The following is an 18849-nucleotide window of genomic DNA, read 5'->3' as shown; positions in this document are numbered from 1 at the left end:
AGAAGTTAGGCAAGTATAGTAAAAATCTAGATGTGAAAATCTTCCTAGTGGGGATCATGACACTGAATTTCCTCTACATGGCAATTTTGACCACAAATTCTAACAAGGAATTTCCTTAACTAACCTGACATGTCTCCATGGAGAATTCTAATTTCAGCAAACTGCTCCTTCCAAACCAAAAATATCTTCCTGAATTTCAGACAGATTCACTCTGTACACGTTGACTCAGAAGTCAAATTATTGTATGACATATTTTAGCAAATGCTTGTTAAAAAAAACCACTTCTCCACAAGTCAGACTGCCCCAGGTTAATTTAAAACATAATTATAAACTGATTTTTATTAAACTAATTCAAAGGTCTGACTGAATTTTTTCATCGCAGCTCAAACTAGTTAAACTAGTTTTCCTCCAGCTAATTCTACTGGGCAGGATGGGTTGAAATATCAATGTTGGGTTCATCCTCTGAATGATTCTGTTTGAAGAGAGACTTTTGAATCTGCTTTGAATTAATCTGATGTAGCCAGAAATTCTCCACTGAATTCAAGAAGATTTTAATTCTCTGTAGGTTGCCTTCCAATGTAAGGTGAAATGGAGGGGTTTTCATCAACAAGCCTCCTAGCAAAAGTCACTATGCATTCCCCAAATAAATATGTAGAAAAAGAGTCAGAGAAATTATAACATAAATGTTGACAACATAACAAAAAAAAAGCAGAGGAAATATTTGTTATCCTTATTTATTTAATAAAGAAACATAATAAACTTGAATTTTTCCAGGTACAAACAGCTTAATATGTCCTATGATATTGGCTGATATTTTCCTTGCTCTTTTTGTAGCTTGAGTGATTCATGTGGTAGCCTTTATTGAACAAATCAACAGAAAAAAAAAATGGTAGCACTCACCATGCTTATAGACAGTGTGGGCCAACTATTGAGTTTGTGTCTTAAACTAAATCACTGCACTGGGAGGTTGTATCATGGCTCGATTCAGATCAGCATCTCCAGTAACAAAGATCTACAAGTGAGGTTATTTGACATTTTTGAGGGGAGTTCTGCATACCATACAAAGATACCATTCCCTCTTCATCCCTAAAGAAACACACCACAGAACAATAGAAAACCCAATAGAAAACCGACCTTCCAGTTACAAAGGTTTTTGAAAGCAATTTACAATTCAGTTTTAGAAAGTTGCACTGTAAACATCTAGAGTTAAGACCCTCTTTCAGATTTTTTTTTGCATTACTTTTCTTTTTTTTTTTATTTTAATAGAGGTTTTGGGTAAAAGAACCATTTGTAATTGCATCAGTACTATAGGGTCTCACAGCAATGACACTCAAATGTTCAACTCAAGGGTGAAATGACCAAAAGAAGGGCTCTTCTCTAATAAAATCAGTGACCAGCTAATTGTCTCTTTACATTCCGTTCATTACTGGGCCTGACTCTTAATAAAAACAGCTGTTGAATATTTTCTAATATAAGTTGCAAATAACTAAAATATTTTTAAAGCAGCATAACCAACAACTCACTTCTGAGTGCAGGCTGGCGTTTTCCTTGGGTTTCAGACAGTTTACATCAAACATTAAAAAAATCACATGAGAAATGCTCCTTTTTCCTTAGCATTTTTCCCTCCTTTTTTTTTTTTTTTTTTAAGTTCTAAAGCTTTGAAAGGAAAATAATTTTGCTACTTGTCAGACAATAAATGCTTGTTCAGCAAGTAATGAATGTACTATTTTCTAATTAAACAGTTTCATTATAGGCAGCAGCTTGTTGCTAATGATCGATAAATCCCATTGAGGGGAAAACATTTTAATCAGTAAGTCGTGTCCTCTGAGTGTCAGCCACTCTATAAACTCACAAGATACATATATATGTATAGATATACGTATGTGTGTGTGTGTGTATATATATATATGCATATAAATATAAAAATCGCATACTCTTTCTGGGTGATATGTACAGTCAGAATAACATTACAGCATAAATACACAGGGAATATAAAGTTTCTCTAATTTGAGAAGCCTTGAGCAATTCTGAGTTTTTGGGAGAGGTGAGGAGTGGGGAGGGGGGAAGGAATAAAGAATGTTTTTACTTCAAGGAACGACGAGTAGTCCCCTTAAGTTAGAATCTAATTACATACAAGATTTAAAGGCAACAAAATGCCCAGAGGAACAGCCCTATGTTATACACCATAGACATGGGGTTAAAAGGGCAAGAGAGCATGATTATAATAATACTTATATAGTATGGTTCATTCCCTTATAGCACTTTGCAATCAGAAAGTCTTACAACACCCCTGTGAGGTAGGTAAGTATTATTATTCCCATTTTACAGATGGGTAAACTGAGGCACAGATAGGTTAAATTATTTGCCTAAAAATCATGTAGTAAGAATCAGGAATAGACCCCAGGAATCCTGATGGCAAATCCTCTGAATTAACCGATAGACCACTCTCAAGTGAATGCCTGAGACACCTCTCAATGAATGGAGAGAATATATTAGCCCATATTTACACAGATACATTGTCATCCTTTTGACATGTTGTCGCACATATTCTGACTTGTTTAGAGGACAGATAACAATGGCCATAGATAAACTTGACTGTAACGTGTTGCTTTAATTCTTGTTGCCAACCGCATGTGGTTTTTTGACTCCTTCACAACCTGGGATGTAACTAAATGTTAATGACAATACACCTTAAATACATTCTTGATATCTTTGCTTCTCCAAGGTGAAAAAGCACAATTACTCTTCCTTTAAAGTGCAATGGCTCATTACAGAAATCTCAAGATTTTCCATGAAGTCCAACCAAACCCAAGTACAATCAGTCTGAAGGTGAAAAAGAAAGAACTTGTCTGTAATGATGGACATGTCTCTATATTCCATAAATAATTTCTCACATTCTATCGAGGCTGAAAGATAATAAATAATAACCTATGTTAGCACGTAAAACCTCTAATACTTTTCTACAGCCACACATCCACCTTTCACCACATTGTCATTTCTTTGGCCTGAAGCTGAAGGACACATCAACTGTAAATATTACTTTGCCTACAGGAATGAGGATATAGATATTATCTAGTAGCTTTTTTTATAAGTTCCTGTATTTCTTGTCCTTCCCCAGAAATCTAACCATACTATCTGAGAAAATGAAAGATGGACCTTGAGTAAAAAGGATTCAAACCCTCAAAATTTGTGTACAGATCCAGAGGTAATTCCCCTCCCACATTCTTGATCACACTGTCACAGCTGTTCTGCACGGCCCAGTTGGCATTGACTTATTACTGCTAGTAGTATTTGCAATTTATTTTTTTTTAGAGTAATATTGATGCACAGAGTTCCAAATAAGGCTGCTTTGCTCAGTGTTCCTGGGGAAAATGTAACCTATCCCACTACCTTAACAGAAACTTTGCCAGCCTAGATGGTGCTTTGGATCACTACACACAAACGTGATGCGCTACTTCTATGGCGAGTTTGATTGCAGATTTCAAAGCAGATTCTTGAAACATACTAAAAAATTAGTGCTTTTATTAACAGTTTTACAAACAGAATCCATTATTGTCTAGTTTCCTGAAGGATAGAACAAGCCATTTCTCTCATTACTTTGACATCATTTGCTTCTCTGTTTTTTGTTGTTTTCTTTTTGTGTGTGTGTGTTTCTGCTGATGTGCAGTTGCAAGTCCCAAGAGGGAGGGCTTAGTGTAATCAACAGTTTAAATGTTGCTAATTTGATACTTCAATTATCAACAACTTTCCTCTTCAAGTGATGGGGATCCCGCAAGTTTCTATTACCTTGACTCAGAGTTCATCATGAAGAGTGTAAGGATCATTAATCTCCATGGAAAAAGAGACTTCATTTGTTTTTTAAGTAAAAAAATATCAAATATAATAAATTTATGAAAGACCATTCACAACATATACAGTAAGTGTTACATTTTGCTACAGCAGCTGTGATTTTTTTTTCTTTTTAGAATGCAAGGTCATACATCGCCATAAGTAAACACACTAATATGAGTAAGACCTTAAATGAATGTATACAGCCAGGCTTTATCTGTGGATAGATATACACTGTGTTTACTGTTTTACAGTCTAGCCTATTCTTATTCACACCATTGATATAACAGCTGTGACCCTGCAGAGAATCTTCCTGTGCATATATAAATATAAATATTGAGCCAAGTCAAAAAGAGCAGGGTCAAATGTTATATGACTTATTAGACTCCTGTAGTTAAGGGTAAAAACTCCACTTTTTTTCTTTTGCAACTAATTTTCAATAAGAAGGCTGCTTCAATCGTTGTGTAGTTACAGCATTACATTCTGTAAACAATGTTTTAAAGCATTCTAAACAAACACTTAAACAATTGATTCCTTATCCTTGTCGGGTGAGAGAAGACAATCTATAGCCTCATCGCTTTTGCTCACGTCCGTGATCTTCAGCTGGAGGTTTTCACTCGTGCCTCGGGTGACGCTGTCGTAGGACGGAGGGAAGGAGGTGGAGGACAGAGTTTCTGATTTGTCTATGGGCCTGCCGTAGTTTTCGTTCATCATGAACGCAATGAGACCCTCCTTCTCGGGCGCATCGTCCTCCAGGATGCTGCTGCTCTCCAAAGTTCTGTGCCGGTACAGGTAGGATGCCTGCTTCATGGAGCGCCGGAACAAGTGTCTCCTGTAGGCCCTCTGGATGACGATGGCGGAGACCTCTTCTTGTTTCCGCCTGAGCGTCGTTGTTATCGGCTCGTAGGAGATCTTGGAGGGGTTGGCTGCCATGAACTTCTCTTCCATCTGTATTTTAAGGGCATCCATCTCCCCGGATTCTCCTAGCACCCTTTTTGTAAAAGCAAACAAAATATCCAAGCAATGGATCCTGTCTCCGCTGACCATGGGCAGGTCCATCGCTATGAGTTTGATTTTGTTGGGTTTCGCTATGCGCAAAGGTTCTGACAGCGCGTCTGCAAAGTCTGAAAGTGCAGAATACTCAATAAACTGAGTGGCTTCGGGGTCAAACTTCTCCCAGATTTCATAGAACATATCAAAATCATCCTCGCTTAGAGGCTCTGTACTTTCCTCAGTGGCTACACTGAAGTTCTCTAAAATAATGGCTATATACATGTTTACAACAATGAGAAATGATATAATGATATATGTGACAAAGAATAAAATCCCTACGGCGGGGCTCCCACAGTCTCCCTTTGAGCCATTTGCATTGGGAAGGTTTGGGTCACAATACGGTGGTCCAGTGTTTAAAATGGGGTTGAGAAGACCATCCCAGCCAGCTGACGTGGTGATTTGGAAGAGACAGAGCATGCTGTTAGCAAAGGTTTGGAAGTTGAACATGTCATCAATCCCATACTCCTTCTTCACGTAGGCAAAGTTAGCCATGCCAAAAATGGCATAAATGAACATGACCAGGAACAGCAAGAGGCCAATGTTGAACAGAGCAGGAAGGGACATCATTAAGGCAAAGAGCAGAGTTCGAATTCCTTTGGCTCCCCGGATGAGTCGCAGGATCCGGCCAATCCGAGCCAAACGAATGACTCTGAAGAGTGTGGGAGAGAAGAAATATTTCTGGATGATGTCAGAAAGTACGGTGCCTTGAAAAGAAAAGAGACAGACAGCAAGTTAGTACATGGGAAATAATCCCAGGCTTTCCTTTTAAAGCAATCAGTCAGGATTATTGAGAAAATAAATGGAAAGTTGCCCAGAGTGGAAGGCTCACAATGAAGGGAAAGGCATTGCTGCTTTTTCATGCCCATTTAATCCATAAGAACTTGTGAGGCTGTAAGCAAAGAATGGTAGTGGCAATTTTATTAAGGGAAAGCTTTTCTGTTGGTAATGAGAAACCAAGATCAAGTCAAGACACAGATAACTGAAGCTTTTTGACCGTGATCCACCTAAGAAATTTGTCTTGAGTGCAGATGTCAGAATTTTTCTGATATGACAACATTTTTGTCTGTAAAATAATAAGTCAGAAATGCTGGTGTGCTTGGCCTGTTTTATCTGAGCTACCACCAGAACAGTGCAGATTTTTATTTGTGTAACCACTTGGTTGGTTATTTGCTTATAAATTTTTCCAGTTTCCCTGATGGGCTGGGAGGGAACTAAGGGCGTAGGCTGTGCTAGCAAGGAAACGAGCCTGCACCCCTGTATTAAACTCTTCCTGCAGGAGCAGAGCTCTTGGTCCAGAATGTCTAATGCCAAGTCTGTGGCTGCACTGAGCCCTGCTGAGCTCCTGTCTCCCACAGGAAAAGGGCTCACTGGCATGGCCCAAGGCTTCTGGAACAGCCTGGCTGGTCATGGGACAGCCCTGTGAGCAGCATGACAGCTCTGGTTCACTGTGTGCTATGGGCACGTCCAGAGCTTCTGACAACAAGGTTCTGGTGACAACTGTGTGGCAATGATGTTCCCTGGGTGACCCAAACCTGTGATATCCAGGCTGTTCAATGCCCCCAAAGCACCGGTGGGTGTCTGAGCACTAGAGATCTGCACTGGGATCTTGCAGCTTCCCCAGTCCTCTACAGGGTGTTCAGAGCAGCAGGAGCATCAGCGGGTGTTTTCCTAACACAACACTTTTTCATTCACCTTTGCCCTCCCTTAAAATGGAAACTTTTTTTCCAGAAGAGTTGAATTTCTGAGCTCTTTTTGCTCACTGTATCAGTAGATCACCTTCCAGTTGCTGCTACTTCCAACTTTAGTGAAAACTCTTGTGGTAGGATTTTGGATTCATTTGACCTGCACTTCTTTAGCATCTAAATACATCTCCAGAACAGCAAATGGTACAAGTTACTAATAAAACTCTATCTTTCTGTTTCATCCCTTGGATGTATCAGGGTGGGGAGCTCTAGTAAGAGACTGAGAAAAGTCAGATTCACTGCACTGCCCTGAAGGACTATTTCAAACTTTTGTAATAAAACAAAAATAGCAAAGCAATAGCAATCCACGTGTGGCACTTTCATGTGGCTTTTTTATTTCTCTGTCATTGGCTCTTATGCAGAACTGGTGTTAAGTGTATGTGGAGGCCAGTTTGTGTTTTATCAACAGGCACCGTTAAATGTAGAGTTTGATAAACCTCCTAATTTTTCTGATCAAACCAGTCTTTGTTAGGCAGTAGCAAGCTAGTTATAATTACATATTAAAACTGTGTTTAGGATTCAATTCTCTAAAAGAGAAGTTGAAAGCATATATTACTGCACAAAATTAATTTTGCCAATTAAATTTACATCTGCCTTTCTAACCTTGGAGTCTGGGTGAAAATCCAGGGTCACCTACCTACGATGGACAGAATCACAACCACAAAGTCAAAAATGTTCCAGCCGTTGGTGAAGTAGTAGTGCCGCAGAGCCAACATTTTGAAGATGCACTCCCCAGTGAAGATGGCAACAAAAAGCATGTTGATTTTGTGGAGGATGTTCACTTTTTCTTGACTTTGGTCATCTGTTTCCACCATCATGGTAACCATGTTAAGGCAGATGAGAATCATGATGGAGACATCGAAGGCTTGTTTTGAGACGACATCGAAAATAAAACCTTGGTATTTGTTCTGGGGGAAAGGAAAAGGTTTAGTTGGGAAATTTAAACCATGTAAAAATTGTCTCCTGATTGATCAGAAAGTAGAGGAAAGCAGGCAATGCATTGCATCTGATTGGAAATTCATAAACTTTAAAATTATGATGACTATTTCTTTGATGGAGTTTTCAAACCCATTTGCTCCTAACGCTCTTTGAAACTGCTGTAAACAAGACACTGGACTGTGGCCATGAATTTATTCAGTGCAGGCAGGTGGCCACTGGCGTATGTAAATGGCACATGTAAATTGCAATGTTAGTCAATGCTGCAGAAGAGGGAATTTTGTACCACAGGTCACTGGACTTGTAAATATCATCCAAAATCAAAACATATAATTATTAAGTGCCTTTCATCTGGGAGCAATAAATCTTCCTATGCTGGAGAGTGGAATGGTGCTAATTCTAGTAAATAAACATTCAACTATTACACAAAGTTCAACTGAATTATGCTGTTCTTACCAGCGGCCTTGGGATTGGCTTTTGAGGTTTCTTAGATCCCAGCTTTTTCATTGCATTATAATATTTTTTCTGTTCTTCTGTCATGAAGATGTCCTGGCCACCTAAGTATAGGGTGAGAACAACACCATTACTTTTGATGAAGAGAGCTTGCCTCTGCCCCCCTTCCAAAGGGTGATTCCTCTCCTATTTAATTTCCTTTTAATGTAGCTTTCATCAGGTTGGACTGCCAGGAGGACACCAGGCCAGTCTGTGCCCCTGTGTCAAATCTTGTGCCAGAGATCCCATCTGCCTGAGCTGCTTTGCTGCATTCTATGGGGAATAGAGTCTCCCACCCTATATTTTCAGGATGCTCATGATCTAGGGACACCAGGGACTGCTACAGCTGTGCCTTTGTAGAAATCCTGAAGGTGCTTTCTGCAGATGCTCTGCCACTGCTGATCTCAAGGGTGCTTTGGCAAAGCCATTGCTGATAAATCTGCAGTCACAGGATGATGTGTAGCATATGCACTACTTATCTTTTTCTTTTGTTGGTTAAAATTGTCAATGATGACACCAATGAAGAGGTTCAGTGTGAAGAAAGAGCCGAAGATGATGAAAATCACAAAGTAAAGGTACATGTATAAATTACATTCCCACTCAGGCTGCTCCTCGCACTGCAAAGGGAAAAGGGAGAGTGTGAAAATGACACCAACCTCTGCACACATCAAAATGTTGATGCAGTCAGAACAAAGCTGTCCATTGGAAATAAAAGTTATGAAAAATTAGAAAAATACTGTGACTCCTGTGAGCAGCCAGCTCTCCTTTGAAGTTTACTACTTGTATCTGCAATGCCACAATCATTTCAGCAACACTTCACAACACTGTCACAGCAATCACACTGATCCAGAAAGTGCAACTCCAGAACAAATCCTACCAAATGTTCTCGGTCTGAACACAGAAGAGGAAAAGAATCCATTTTCTGATTATCCTAATGCCTGCATGAACTAATGGTACTTACAACAAAACAGAAGTATGATTGCAGTAAATTGAATCCTAATGAAAAACACTGCATTTTTAAGTGCAATTTTTTTTTTGAGTGAGGGGTGGAATGGAATAAGGTCTGTTGCTGAAGATCTGAGAAAGATGTGACTTGAGTCTGATAACCTCAAATCACCTCTGCTGTGTTTGGTGACAGTGCTCAGATTTGCCCCATCAGCTCCTGGTATCTAAACAAGGTGCATTCCCTAAATGCCATATTTTCTTGTGGGTAATCCATGAGTTTCATTCAGCAGCAGGGAGGATACCTGTGCACATGCACCAGAACAAATCACCACCATGAGCTATGTTATGCAAGGACAATTTTCTGCTCCTGTGGTGCCATGAAGTTTTTCCACTCCTTATTCCTCCTCTTAAGCCTCAACTTTTGCCCTAAATTCAGCCTTTTAAACTCCTAGTACCAGATAGCTGCCTCAAAAATTAACAGTTTAATTAAATTCTTCTAAAACAATTAAAAGAAGGAAATAAAACCGTAGCTCTTTCAATAAAAAGATAAACAAACCACACATGGTGTAGCAAGGGAAATGCCTTTTATGTTTGTTTGCTTTTATGGAAACCTGAAAGCCGGCCAGGATGCAGGTGGGGACTGAGCTGTCACCATTCCCCAGCACATCCCATCAGAGCTGGAAGCTCACACCACCCTCTCTGTCTGCCAGGAGCTCCTCCACACTCCTCCAGAGGAGCTGCAGAAAAGACACTTGCTCAAAGGGAAGGTGTAGGAAGGGTTAAACATTTGTCTCACAGGCAATTCAACCTAAACCCAGCACTTTTAAAGACATATTATCAACAGAAGTTGGAAAATAAGGCAATAAACAGGGAGAGGGGAGGAAATATGGAGAGCAATTCAGGTCTTCGATGGACTCAGACTAATTCTTGAGGTGCCTCTGTGTGCTGGGAGTTGTGCAGCAGGAATAGACAAATCAGTTTTGTAGGAGTAAGGGCCACATTTACTTTAATTTCAGGGTCGTCATGCTCCAGTACAAACAATGAGGGTTTGCAGTGTCCCAGCCAGAGTAAGACAGGGACTGGCACCCTGCATGTATTTAATTTTGTTGTGTTTGTTGTTAAGCACCATCAGTGCTGCAAAAGGCAACGGAACAGGAAATTATTAATTTCCTTGCAGAGACTTACCTCTCTTGAATCCACTGCTGCATACATAATATCCATCCAGCCTTTAAATGTGGCCTGAAAAAAAAAATCCCACATAAGACATAAGCATATTAAACAAGTTCACCCTGAAATGATATAATCTCCATGATGAACCTTCAAAGTGCAATGTTGAGCATGTACTTCACAATTAATACATTGCCTGCCTTGCAATCTAACACGTGTCCTTGACTTTATGCTCATTTAGATATTTAAATTAATTCCAGCACTGTTTTCTCCTGGATTTTCCCATTTCTGTTTCTTGACTTTCTGCACTTGCAGGGATAAAAGAGAGGTTTTTAGAAGAGATTTTAAGAAGGAAAGAAAAAATAACAATTAAATCTTTGGAAGTTCTGACCTGAAAAATTTCAAGTAATGAAGAGATATGACTACACATAACATTAAAGAATGTTGTCTTGCACAAGCCTTGCACAGGTGAGATGGTTCCCATCCACATCCTGCTTGGATTCTGCCCTCTCCTAAAGCAGGGCAAATCACAACAATATTAAACCCCTGGGAGTTGCATAAATCACAGCTGACTTGAAAGAGGCAAAGGCAATCAACACCTGCTGTGAGCCTGGCCCTGGAAAATCAATCTGCTTTACTGTTCAGATTTTCTTTTTATTAAGCTTTATGAAGTCAGTAGTTTTATTATTTTTTCTTTTTAATAATTGTTTAAAGAAGAAAAGATTCCACAGAAGTCAGCGTCTCTTATTGGAATGTTCGATGCAGTGACAGCACTCCTAGGAGGAACACAGGGAAATGATTTTTTACTATTCTGTAGCAAACCCACGACTCTTTGATCCCAATATTTGCCTCTTATTAGGCAAAACCTCATGCCAAGCACACCTGGCATTAGTTCTGACTCTGGCCTAAGCCCCACTGCCTTTATTTGGGCTCTCCAGAGTTGTTTCTCATTTGACTTCTATTTAGACCTACCCTGACCTGAGTCAGATTGAGCAGATAATGAGGCATTTTTAGATTTATTAATTTCATCAGATTTACACTGTCATGCATGCAAGACCCACACCCAATATTTCTTTACATCCTACTGACACTTAAGTGGAATTTTGCCCTATTGTGTACACATAGAATTCCAGAAAATTCCAGTAGTAATTTGGCTAGAGGTTACCAAGAGAAACCCAAGCAGATGGGCTGAGGTGAGCACATTCAGTGGCTTTAGAACTCTCTATTAATATATTAAATAAACTCTCTATTATTATATTAAATAAACTGTCTATTATTATATTAAGTCCTGGAGGTAATGCTGCCTTCCCAATTCCTCCTGCATGCTACTGAGCCAAAGGAAAATATACAAGAGATCAATGATGTTTCTCAGAAAAGTATACATAAAATAGTGCTTGAAAGGTTGCACCTACTCTTATCTACTGCCTGAAAGAGATTAACCCAGTCACCCAAATCAGAACCCTTTGGAAAATCTCTTCCGTGGTGCTGCGGGTTAAAAATCACTTTATGTGAAGTATCTACAGGAACAACCAGCATTTTTATCAAAACAAATAATTATTTGAACCTGTCATGCTGATACTCCTTAAACACCCTAATATTTTCCTTATGTTGCCGTTCTCTTTCTAATCTGATGAAAGATTTTCTGCTGCCATCAGAGCTTTCAGCTCCAAGTGCTGCTCGGGAAGGGTGGCTGGGATGAAACATGAAATCCTTTCCCTGTGGCACAAAGTGATTGGATCTTAGCCTGTGCTTTTCTCCCACCTGGGAGGAAATCTTTTCTCTTGAGCAGCTATTTTACCCCTCAGTGTGTACCACAGGCTCCAGCAACTCTCCTGCAAAGCACAGGGGTTTGTAGTGATAAAGGATGATCTGACAAAAATAAATATTAAGAGAATGAAGTGCTGTGATTTTCTGTTTTCCCACAGTCGTCGAGAAGCAAGAGAATTAAAAATCTGTGGGACATCTGGAAAGCTTCCCTGGACACTTCACCTGCAGAGGGTAAAAGATACCGAGAATGAAAGAAATATAACACTGGCAAAAGAAATTATTTATCTGGAATTAGTAACCACTTACACTCTGGATAAGGAAGTGACAAAATCTGTGTTTGAGTGTTTGTGATATTATCCTGCCTGGAAGCTGTCCAGGGAAGCACCATTTTCTACTGAAACTGTCATGTGATGAGATTATCTGCAGATAAACTCATCCTGGGATGGGATTACATTTCGTTATTTCACTGCTGGTTAGAGCTGCAATGCAGCAAATTAGTGGGGAGGGGAAAGGTGGGATGGCTCTGGCTGCCCCAAACCAAATGGTGCCTTGAAGTAAAGCAAGTCCTGAAATCTGTAAGCTTCTGGAATTTACTCCTCCTTTTTCTTTTTCTTTTTCTTTTTCTTTTTCTTTTTCTTTTTCTTTTTCTTTTTCTTTTTCTTTTTCTTTTTCTTTTTCTTTCTCTTTCTCTTTCTCTCTTTTTTTTTTCCCCAGGAAAGCAAATTGTTCAATAAAAATGTCTGCTTTTCATGGCTGAAACACTGGCCATCACATTGCTGAAATGTTTCTTTGGGCATTACTGTTGATGAGAGAAATTTCTGAAAGCTAAGCCAGAGATTCTTTTGCACATTCTGCACCCACAGTGACAGTAAAATCAGGCGTTGCAGTCCACAGAAGTGCAAGAGATGGTGTAATGCAGTAACTTTAGACACACAGCTCTGCCTCATGACCATTTTGTGTCTGATTTATGGGCTCACTCAGGACTTCAAACCTGGCATGAGGGATTGCTTTAACTCTGCTGCTCCTGCTTGCTGTGCTGGTCTGGAAGTGCTTCTTTTGTCTCCACACTCCTCATCTGGAGTCCCAAAGTGACAGAGTTAAAGGGACAAATTCAAATATAAGGAGGATATAGTCAATCTCAGTCCATTCTGTCTAAGAACTTTTCCAAACAAGCCAAATGCTGCATGAAAGACCACTTATTTCCTGGGTATTCTTCAACAGATTGTTGAAATTTCAAAATACATTGCAAAAAAAATATGCAGAGGTGATCACAGGGTGGAAGCGTGGGATTACACAAGGGAAGTGCAAAACTGCTACTGGAAATTTAAGATATTTCTTTGATCTGTTCAAATACAGATTTATAGAACACAGGTGCTATGAAACTTTAGGAAATTTGGAATACAGAAAAACTATTCTTGAAGCAATGGGTTGTACCAAGACCTTTTTTCCTGCTAGATTAGGGGTTTAGGAGTGTTAAATCACCAGGAAAGTCAATCATCCTTCTTTCAAGTCAAAAAGCTGTGATGACAAAGATCTTTCCCTGCCCATGAATGAAGCATTCCTCTTTCTTGTAGACTGAGCAGAGCAGTTACCTCTGATATTTTATTAACCTGGTTTGGGACTGCCTGCTTTTAGTTGGAAGAGCTTGACACTGCATTTCTGACTCATTAACTCAAAGTGGCAACTTCAGGAGAGCACAATTGTGACTGAGTTCACAGGGGTCTGAGGATGAGGGAAGAGATGAGGATCTGACTCCATGTTTCAGAAGGCTTGATTTATTATTTTATGATATATATTATATTAAATCTATACTAAAAGAATAGAAGAAAGAATTTCATCAGAAGGCTAGCTAAGAAAAGAATAAGGAATGATAACAAAGGCTTGTTTCTAATTAATGGCCAATCACAGCTGACTGTGATTGGCCATTAATTAGAAACAACCACATGAGACCAATCCCAGATGCACCTGTTGCATTCCACAGCAGCAGATAATCAATGTTTACATTTTGTTTCTGAGGTTTCTCATCTTCTCAGAAGGAAAAATCCTAAGGAAAGGATTTATCATAAAAGATGTCTGTGACATGCAATGGATCCCAGTCAAGGCAGGGAAAGAGCAGAAGATATTTGGGGCAAATTTCATGCAGAAAACTTTCCTCTGGGTAGACTCATGTCCTAAAATTTCCACAGTAGCAACTTTCATTTCTTTCGACTACACTGCCAAAGAAGACAGAACACCAAGCAGATTTGTTTTACCTATTTCCATTTGGATTTGCAGGCATTCCAAAGGAACTTCAGAGCCACTCAGATCCGTGCTGTGGCAGTTGAAAATGTCACCAGCTAAAGACAATTTGCATTTGAACGCTCATGTTTGGGATCCTGGCAGGCTGTAACCCAAAAACGCTGATCTTCTCCTTGCCCTGCTGTGCACAGGGATGCACAGAGGTGTGTCACAGACATCTTTTATGGAAAGTCCTTTCCTTAGGATTTTTCCTCCTGAGAAACTGAGAAACCTCAGGAACAAAATGTAAGCAATGATTATCTGCTGCTGTGGAATGCAACAGGTGCATCTGTGATTGGTCTCAATGTGGTTGTTTCTAATTAATGGCCAATCACAACCCAGCTGGCTCAGACAGAGAGCCAAGCCACAAGTCTTTGTTATCATTCCTTCTTTTTCTATTCTTAGCCAGCCTTCTGATGAAGCTTTTTCTTCTATTCTTTTAGTATAGTTTTAATATAATATATATCATAAAATAATAAATCAAGCCTTCTGAAACATGGAGTCAGACCCTCGTCTCTTCCCTCATCCTCAGACCCTGTGAACAGGGTCACAGAGGTGTCTGACTCTCCAGGAGAGCTGGGCTGTCAGCTGAGCCCCTGAAATGTGTACATTCCCCATGAAATGTGACCCCTTATGAGGAATATTTGGCAAGGGGCACCTGTCACAGACACTGCTGGCAAAGGAGATGCAGATGTTTGGGCCCCTTCTCTGTGTGTGTCACCTTTTCACTTTACTGCCTGTGGTCAGCAGCAGACATAAGAGCTCCAGGTGCAGGATTAAAGCCAAAATCAATCCCCTGATGGAAACTGGCTCCTGCTTTTCCTCTGTGAAGGAGGAGCTGCCACTTGTCATAGAAATCCTACCTGATTTCCTGCTAAAACCAGTTTGTTCAGCCTGACCAGGCCTAGGTTTATAAGACTTCTTTTTCAACTAAAAGATCTATTTCTCTCCTACCCAATACAGAATCACAGGTTTGAAAGAAGCCATTTTCCCATTTTCAACTGCAAAAGAGCAGTACTAGCCCATTCCCTTCAAATGTGTGCTGAGATCCACCTTACAACCAGTTATGTTTCTTCTGCCACCACTGATCCCACCAGAACCAACTGCTTCAGGATATTCCTTAGGAAATGCCAGCTTATGAAAAGCTAAAGATTTTCAGAAAACTGGAGCTTGATTCTTATAAAAGAAATGGTGAAGGAATAGCAACCCCTCTGATGGAGTTTTTCCTCCCCCCAAAAAGTAGGCAATTGTTATATAATCAGAAGAATTAAGAAACTTCAGGTAAGGCACAGTATTTTAAACCTGGAAATTCTTGCTCAACTACATTGGATGTTTAAATGGAAGACAAAGAAAACACTATTTGGAACAGAAAATCTAATTAAAGGCGTTCAAAGTGAAACAATCTACCCTGCATGGCTGAGCAGAATATCATAATTACGTGCAACAGATAAAAACTCTCACTCTCAGCAAGTTTGTGTCATGGAAAGAATCAAAAGTGGTTATGTCCATTCCAAAGTTTCTGCTTTCCAGAGGGTGTGAAAGAGAAACTCAATGGACACTGATCAGAAGATCTCAAACTCAAGTGTTTGTGTATCAGGAACTGCACACATAAGAACAAGGATTTCTACCAGAAAGGAAAATTTCTTCATGGAGCTGCTCCATGCATCTGTGACAGAGAAAAGCAGATCTGGGAAAAACAAACTCAGTTCCTGGGAAGGAGAAGGGCTGGCAGATCTGATGGGGACCTGTGGGAGGCTGGTGCACCTTTGGAAGGGCAGGAGGGGGCTGAAGGCAGTGCCCTGCTCCATTGCAAAGGATGGATTCTATAGGTGACAAATGAATCTCCCAGAACACAATTTTTTATCCCAGAATTGAGGGATGCCGTCACAGGTGTTTCAAGAAATAAACCTCCCTGCCCAAAGATGCAGCAAGGAGCTTATTTAACTCTGAGTGCAAAAATTGCAATGAGCAAACACTGCAAGTGCACATCCAGCCCCTGCTGTCATTTGGCTCCAGGTTAGGAACAATGGAAATAAGCATCATAACCACTACTTTATGTGAGGGCCCTATGGAATTGAAACACAAAATAATTTGTCTGAAATCACCAAGCAGTCCAGCAGCAGGGCCTGGACAAGGTGGAGTCTCCTGTGGTTCTTTCTGTTAGGTTGTCCTGTGTAAAAACACAGTGAATCTCAGTGCATTTATCTATATTTTACATTTGATGGTGGGAAAGGTTGTAGAAGTGGCTTCCTTCTGCCTTTACAGCTCAAATATTGCCATCACCTCTGAACCTCAGCAGTCTCTTTTCTGCTATGCCCCTGCCACCTTCCCTGAGAGGCTGGGCTGGGGGTGGTGTCAGCAACCTGATCCCCACCATGACCCACAGTTTAATTCAATCTGAGCCATTATCTTAGCAGGTGGACACAAGGTGAGGAACCAGAATGAGAGGCACCAGCATCCTTCTCAAAAAGGGCAAGTGAGCAGAGGGCCATAAATTAGGACTACAGCTTTATCCAGTAACTTCAGCTGGGAAACTGAAGGCACTAAAACTTCATTTTTTCCCCAGCAGGACATAGTGAAATCCCAGGCTGTTCAGTAGGGCCAGTGCACTCTGCGTGGACAGTCCTTCCTCTATCACAGAATTCTTTTCTGGAAGTGAACTTTGCTCTGGATTACAATATTGACAAAATGATCTTTAATTCGCCTCAATAGTCCAATCACCTCCCAGAGAACTGTAATAGTGACACAGCAGCAGAAACCCAAATTAAAACCATAAACTGCCATAATATCTCTAGGCCAAGTTAATATGCAAAATGTGATTTATTTACACTTGAGAAAAGTTATTGTCCTGAGAAACCCAGAAAAGCCCAGAGGTTAACCTGAGCTTTTGAACTGATGTTTTCAGTGAGAACCAGCAATATCCACCCATGAGTTTCTGGGGGTCACACTTACCACTTGCAGCAGAGCCAGGTACCCAGCACCAACATTATCAAAGTTAACTTTAACTTTTGTCCAGTAAAACGTGCCCGACACGTTGTAAAGGATGCAGTCACTCATGTTGTTAATAATTTTAGAGTCCAAAGGCATATCTCCCTCTGTCTTATTAATGCACTTCCCAAACTTCCCAGCAAAGAGGTTCACTCCCATGATGCTGAAGATGAGCCAGAAGATGAGGCAGACAAGCAGAACATTCATGATGGAGGGGATGGCCCCCACAAGGGCATTGACCACCACCTAGGGGAAAACAGGAAAGGTAAAACAGAATTAATGTCAGCATTTGTACGGACACTTTATTAACAAGCTGCTGTGCACCCTTGATTAATGAATCTGAACCCTCACATGGTGACATGTGGATAAGCACTGACACTGCCTAAGGAGCCAGACCACCTCTAAAGGATTCAAAAATCACTTTTTTTTTTTTCCTTTTGGTAATCAAAGAAGGAATCTGTTGGCACCCCACCCAAGGGTTGATGCTTTTTCAAGAGGAATCTCTGAATTCAGAAGTCATCTTGACCTCTCAGATCTTTCTGGATAGTGCACTTCAGTCAAACTAAAATAATAATGTGATTAATTGGAAACGGCTGGGGTGCTCTACAGTGACTCAAAATAGAGAAAAAAAAAGATTTCTGAAATCTTTGAATCCACTCAGGCCTCTGTAGCCAGTGGGTTGTGAACTATGGCTGTGATAAATTTTGCTTAATTAAATAATAACAGATTGAGACATGCTGTACTAAGCCAGCTTCCCCTATCTGATCAGTATGCATGATTAAATGAGCAAAATCATTCTAATGTAACAAAATATTTTTTTCCCTGTGTCATGCTGTAAAATTCTACACATTAACCTAGGCAAGGCTGTAAACCCCTGCATAAAATCATACATGAAAACAAAAAGCAGAAGGAGCTTTAAAGGTGTGTGAATGATGGAAATGGACACCATGCTGAAGTCAAGCAAAAAAACCCAAGTTCAGACCATTTAGAGACCCTCCACAGCTGCCAGGTTTGAATGCAGTGCTGTGCACATCACCCAGGGAAGGTGCACATCATTTGCTGCTTTGAGCACTGCTGGGGTTTAAGGGGGTTTAGTCATCTGTGCACATCAAACCTTACACTGGAGAATCAGAGAAGATCACCAAAGAATCAATCACAGAACATCCTAAACTGGAAGGGTCCCAGTTCCCAATCCTGCACCGCACATTCCAACAGTCACACCATGCAAGATATTTTCTGAGGAAAGACCTCTATCACAAAATGCAGTTTTTCCCTTTCCTATTTCCATGGAGAACAGGTTTCTCCATGCTCCCAGCCTTTGGAGATGCTGCCTTTGCATAGTCCAGGCAATGCTGCCTCCCAGATGGCTGCAGACCAACCCCACAACATGAATTTCTCTCCATCCCTATCTCATGCTTTGGAGATTAAAATCTGATAGGAGGGCACTCAGCTCTTCTTCTTCTCCATCTACATTTCTGAAACTGAGACAAGGTGATATTGATCCATAAAAATTAAACTTTATTCAATTGGTGAATATGATTATGGGAAATGCCAGCTCTTCTTTTCTCTTGTGTTAGTGTCCAATTTTCTGACAAGCTAATAACACAACATTCCCTTCTCCATCATTTTTGCATTGCTGTGGAAGAAAAATACC

The 18849-nt window shown here is 40.3% G+C and overlaps 1 protein-coding gene across 4 annotated transcripts in view; it reads right to left on the bottom strand.

The window, feature by feature from the left end:
* Positions 1-718: 718 nt before the first annotated feature.
* LOC134430394 (sodium channel protein type 5 subunit alpha-like) overlaps positions 719-18849 on the bottom strand; it is a 218808-nt gene continuing 200677 nt past the window's right edge. For all 4 annotated transcript variants that reach the window (XM_063178066.1, XM_063178152.1, XM_063178232.1 and 1 more), the window contains 6 exons: positions 17160-17441; positions 10182-10235; positions 8527-8668; positions 8016-8116; positions 7261-7531; positions 719-5585 (listed from right to left, as the gene is read on the bottom strand). In XM_063178066.1, the coding sequence (XP_063034136.1) occupies positions 4348-5585; positions 7261-7531; positions 8016-8116; positions 8527-8668; positions 10182-10235; positions 17160-17441 (2088 nt within the window). In that variant the 3' untranslated portion in view covers positions 719-4347. The remainder of the gene's footprint in view (positions 5586-7260; positions 7532-8015; positions 8117-8526; positions 8669-10181; positions 10236-17159; positions 17442-18849) is intronic.

This window comes from Melospiza melodia, chromosome 1 (genome assembly GCF_035770615.1).
Source record: "Melospiza melodia melodia isolate bMelMel2 chromosome 1, bMelMel2.pri, whole genome shotgun sequence".
Lineage (NCBI taxonomy): Eukaryota > Metazoa > Chordata > Aves > Passeriformes > Passerellidae > Melospiza > Melospiza melodia.
This window is presented reverse-complemented; position numbering and strand designations above follow the sequence as displayed.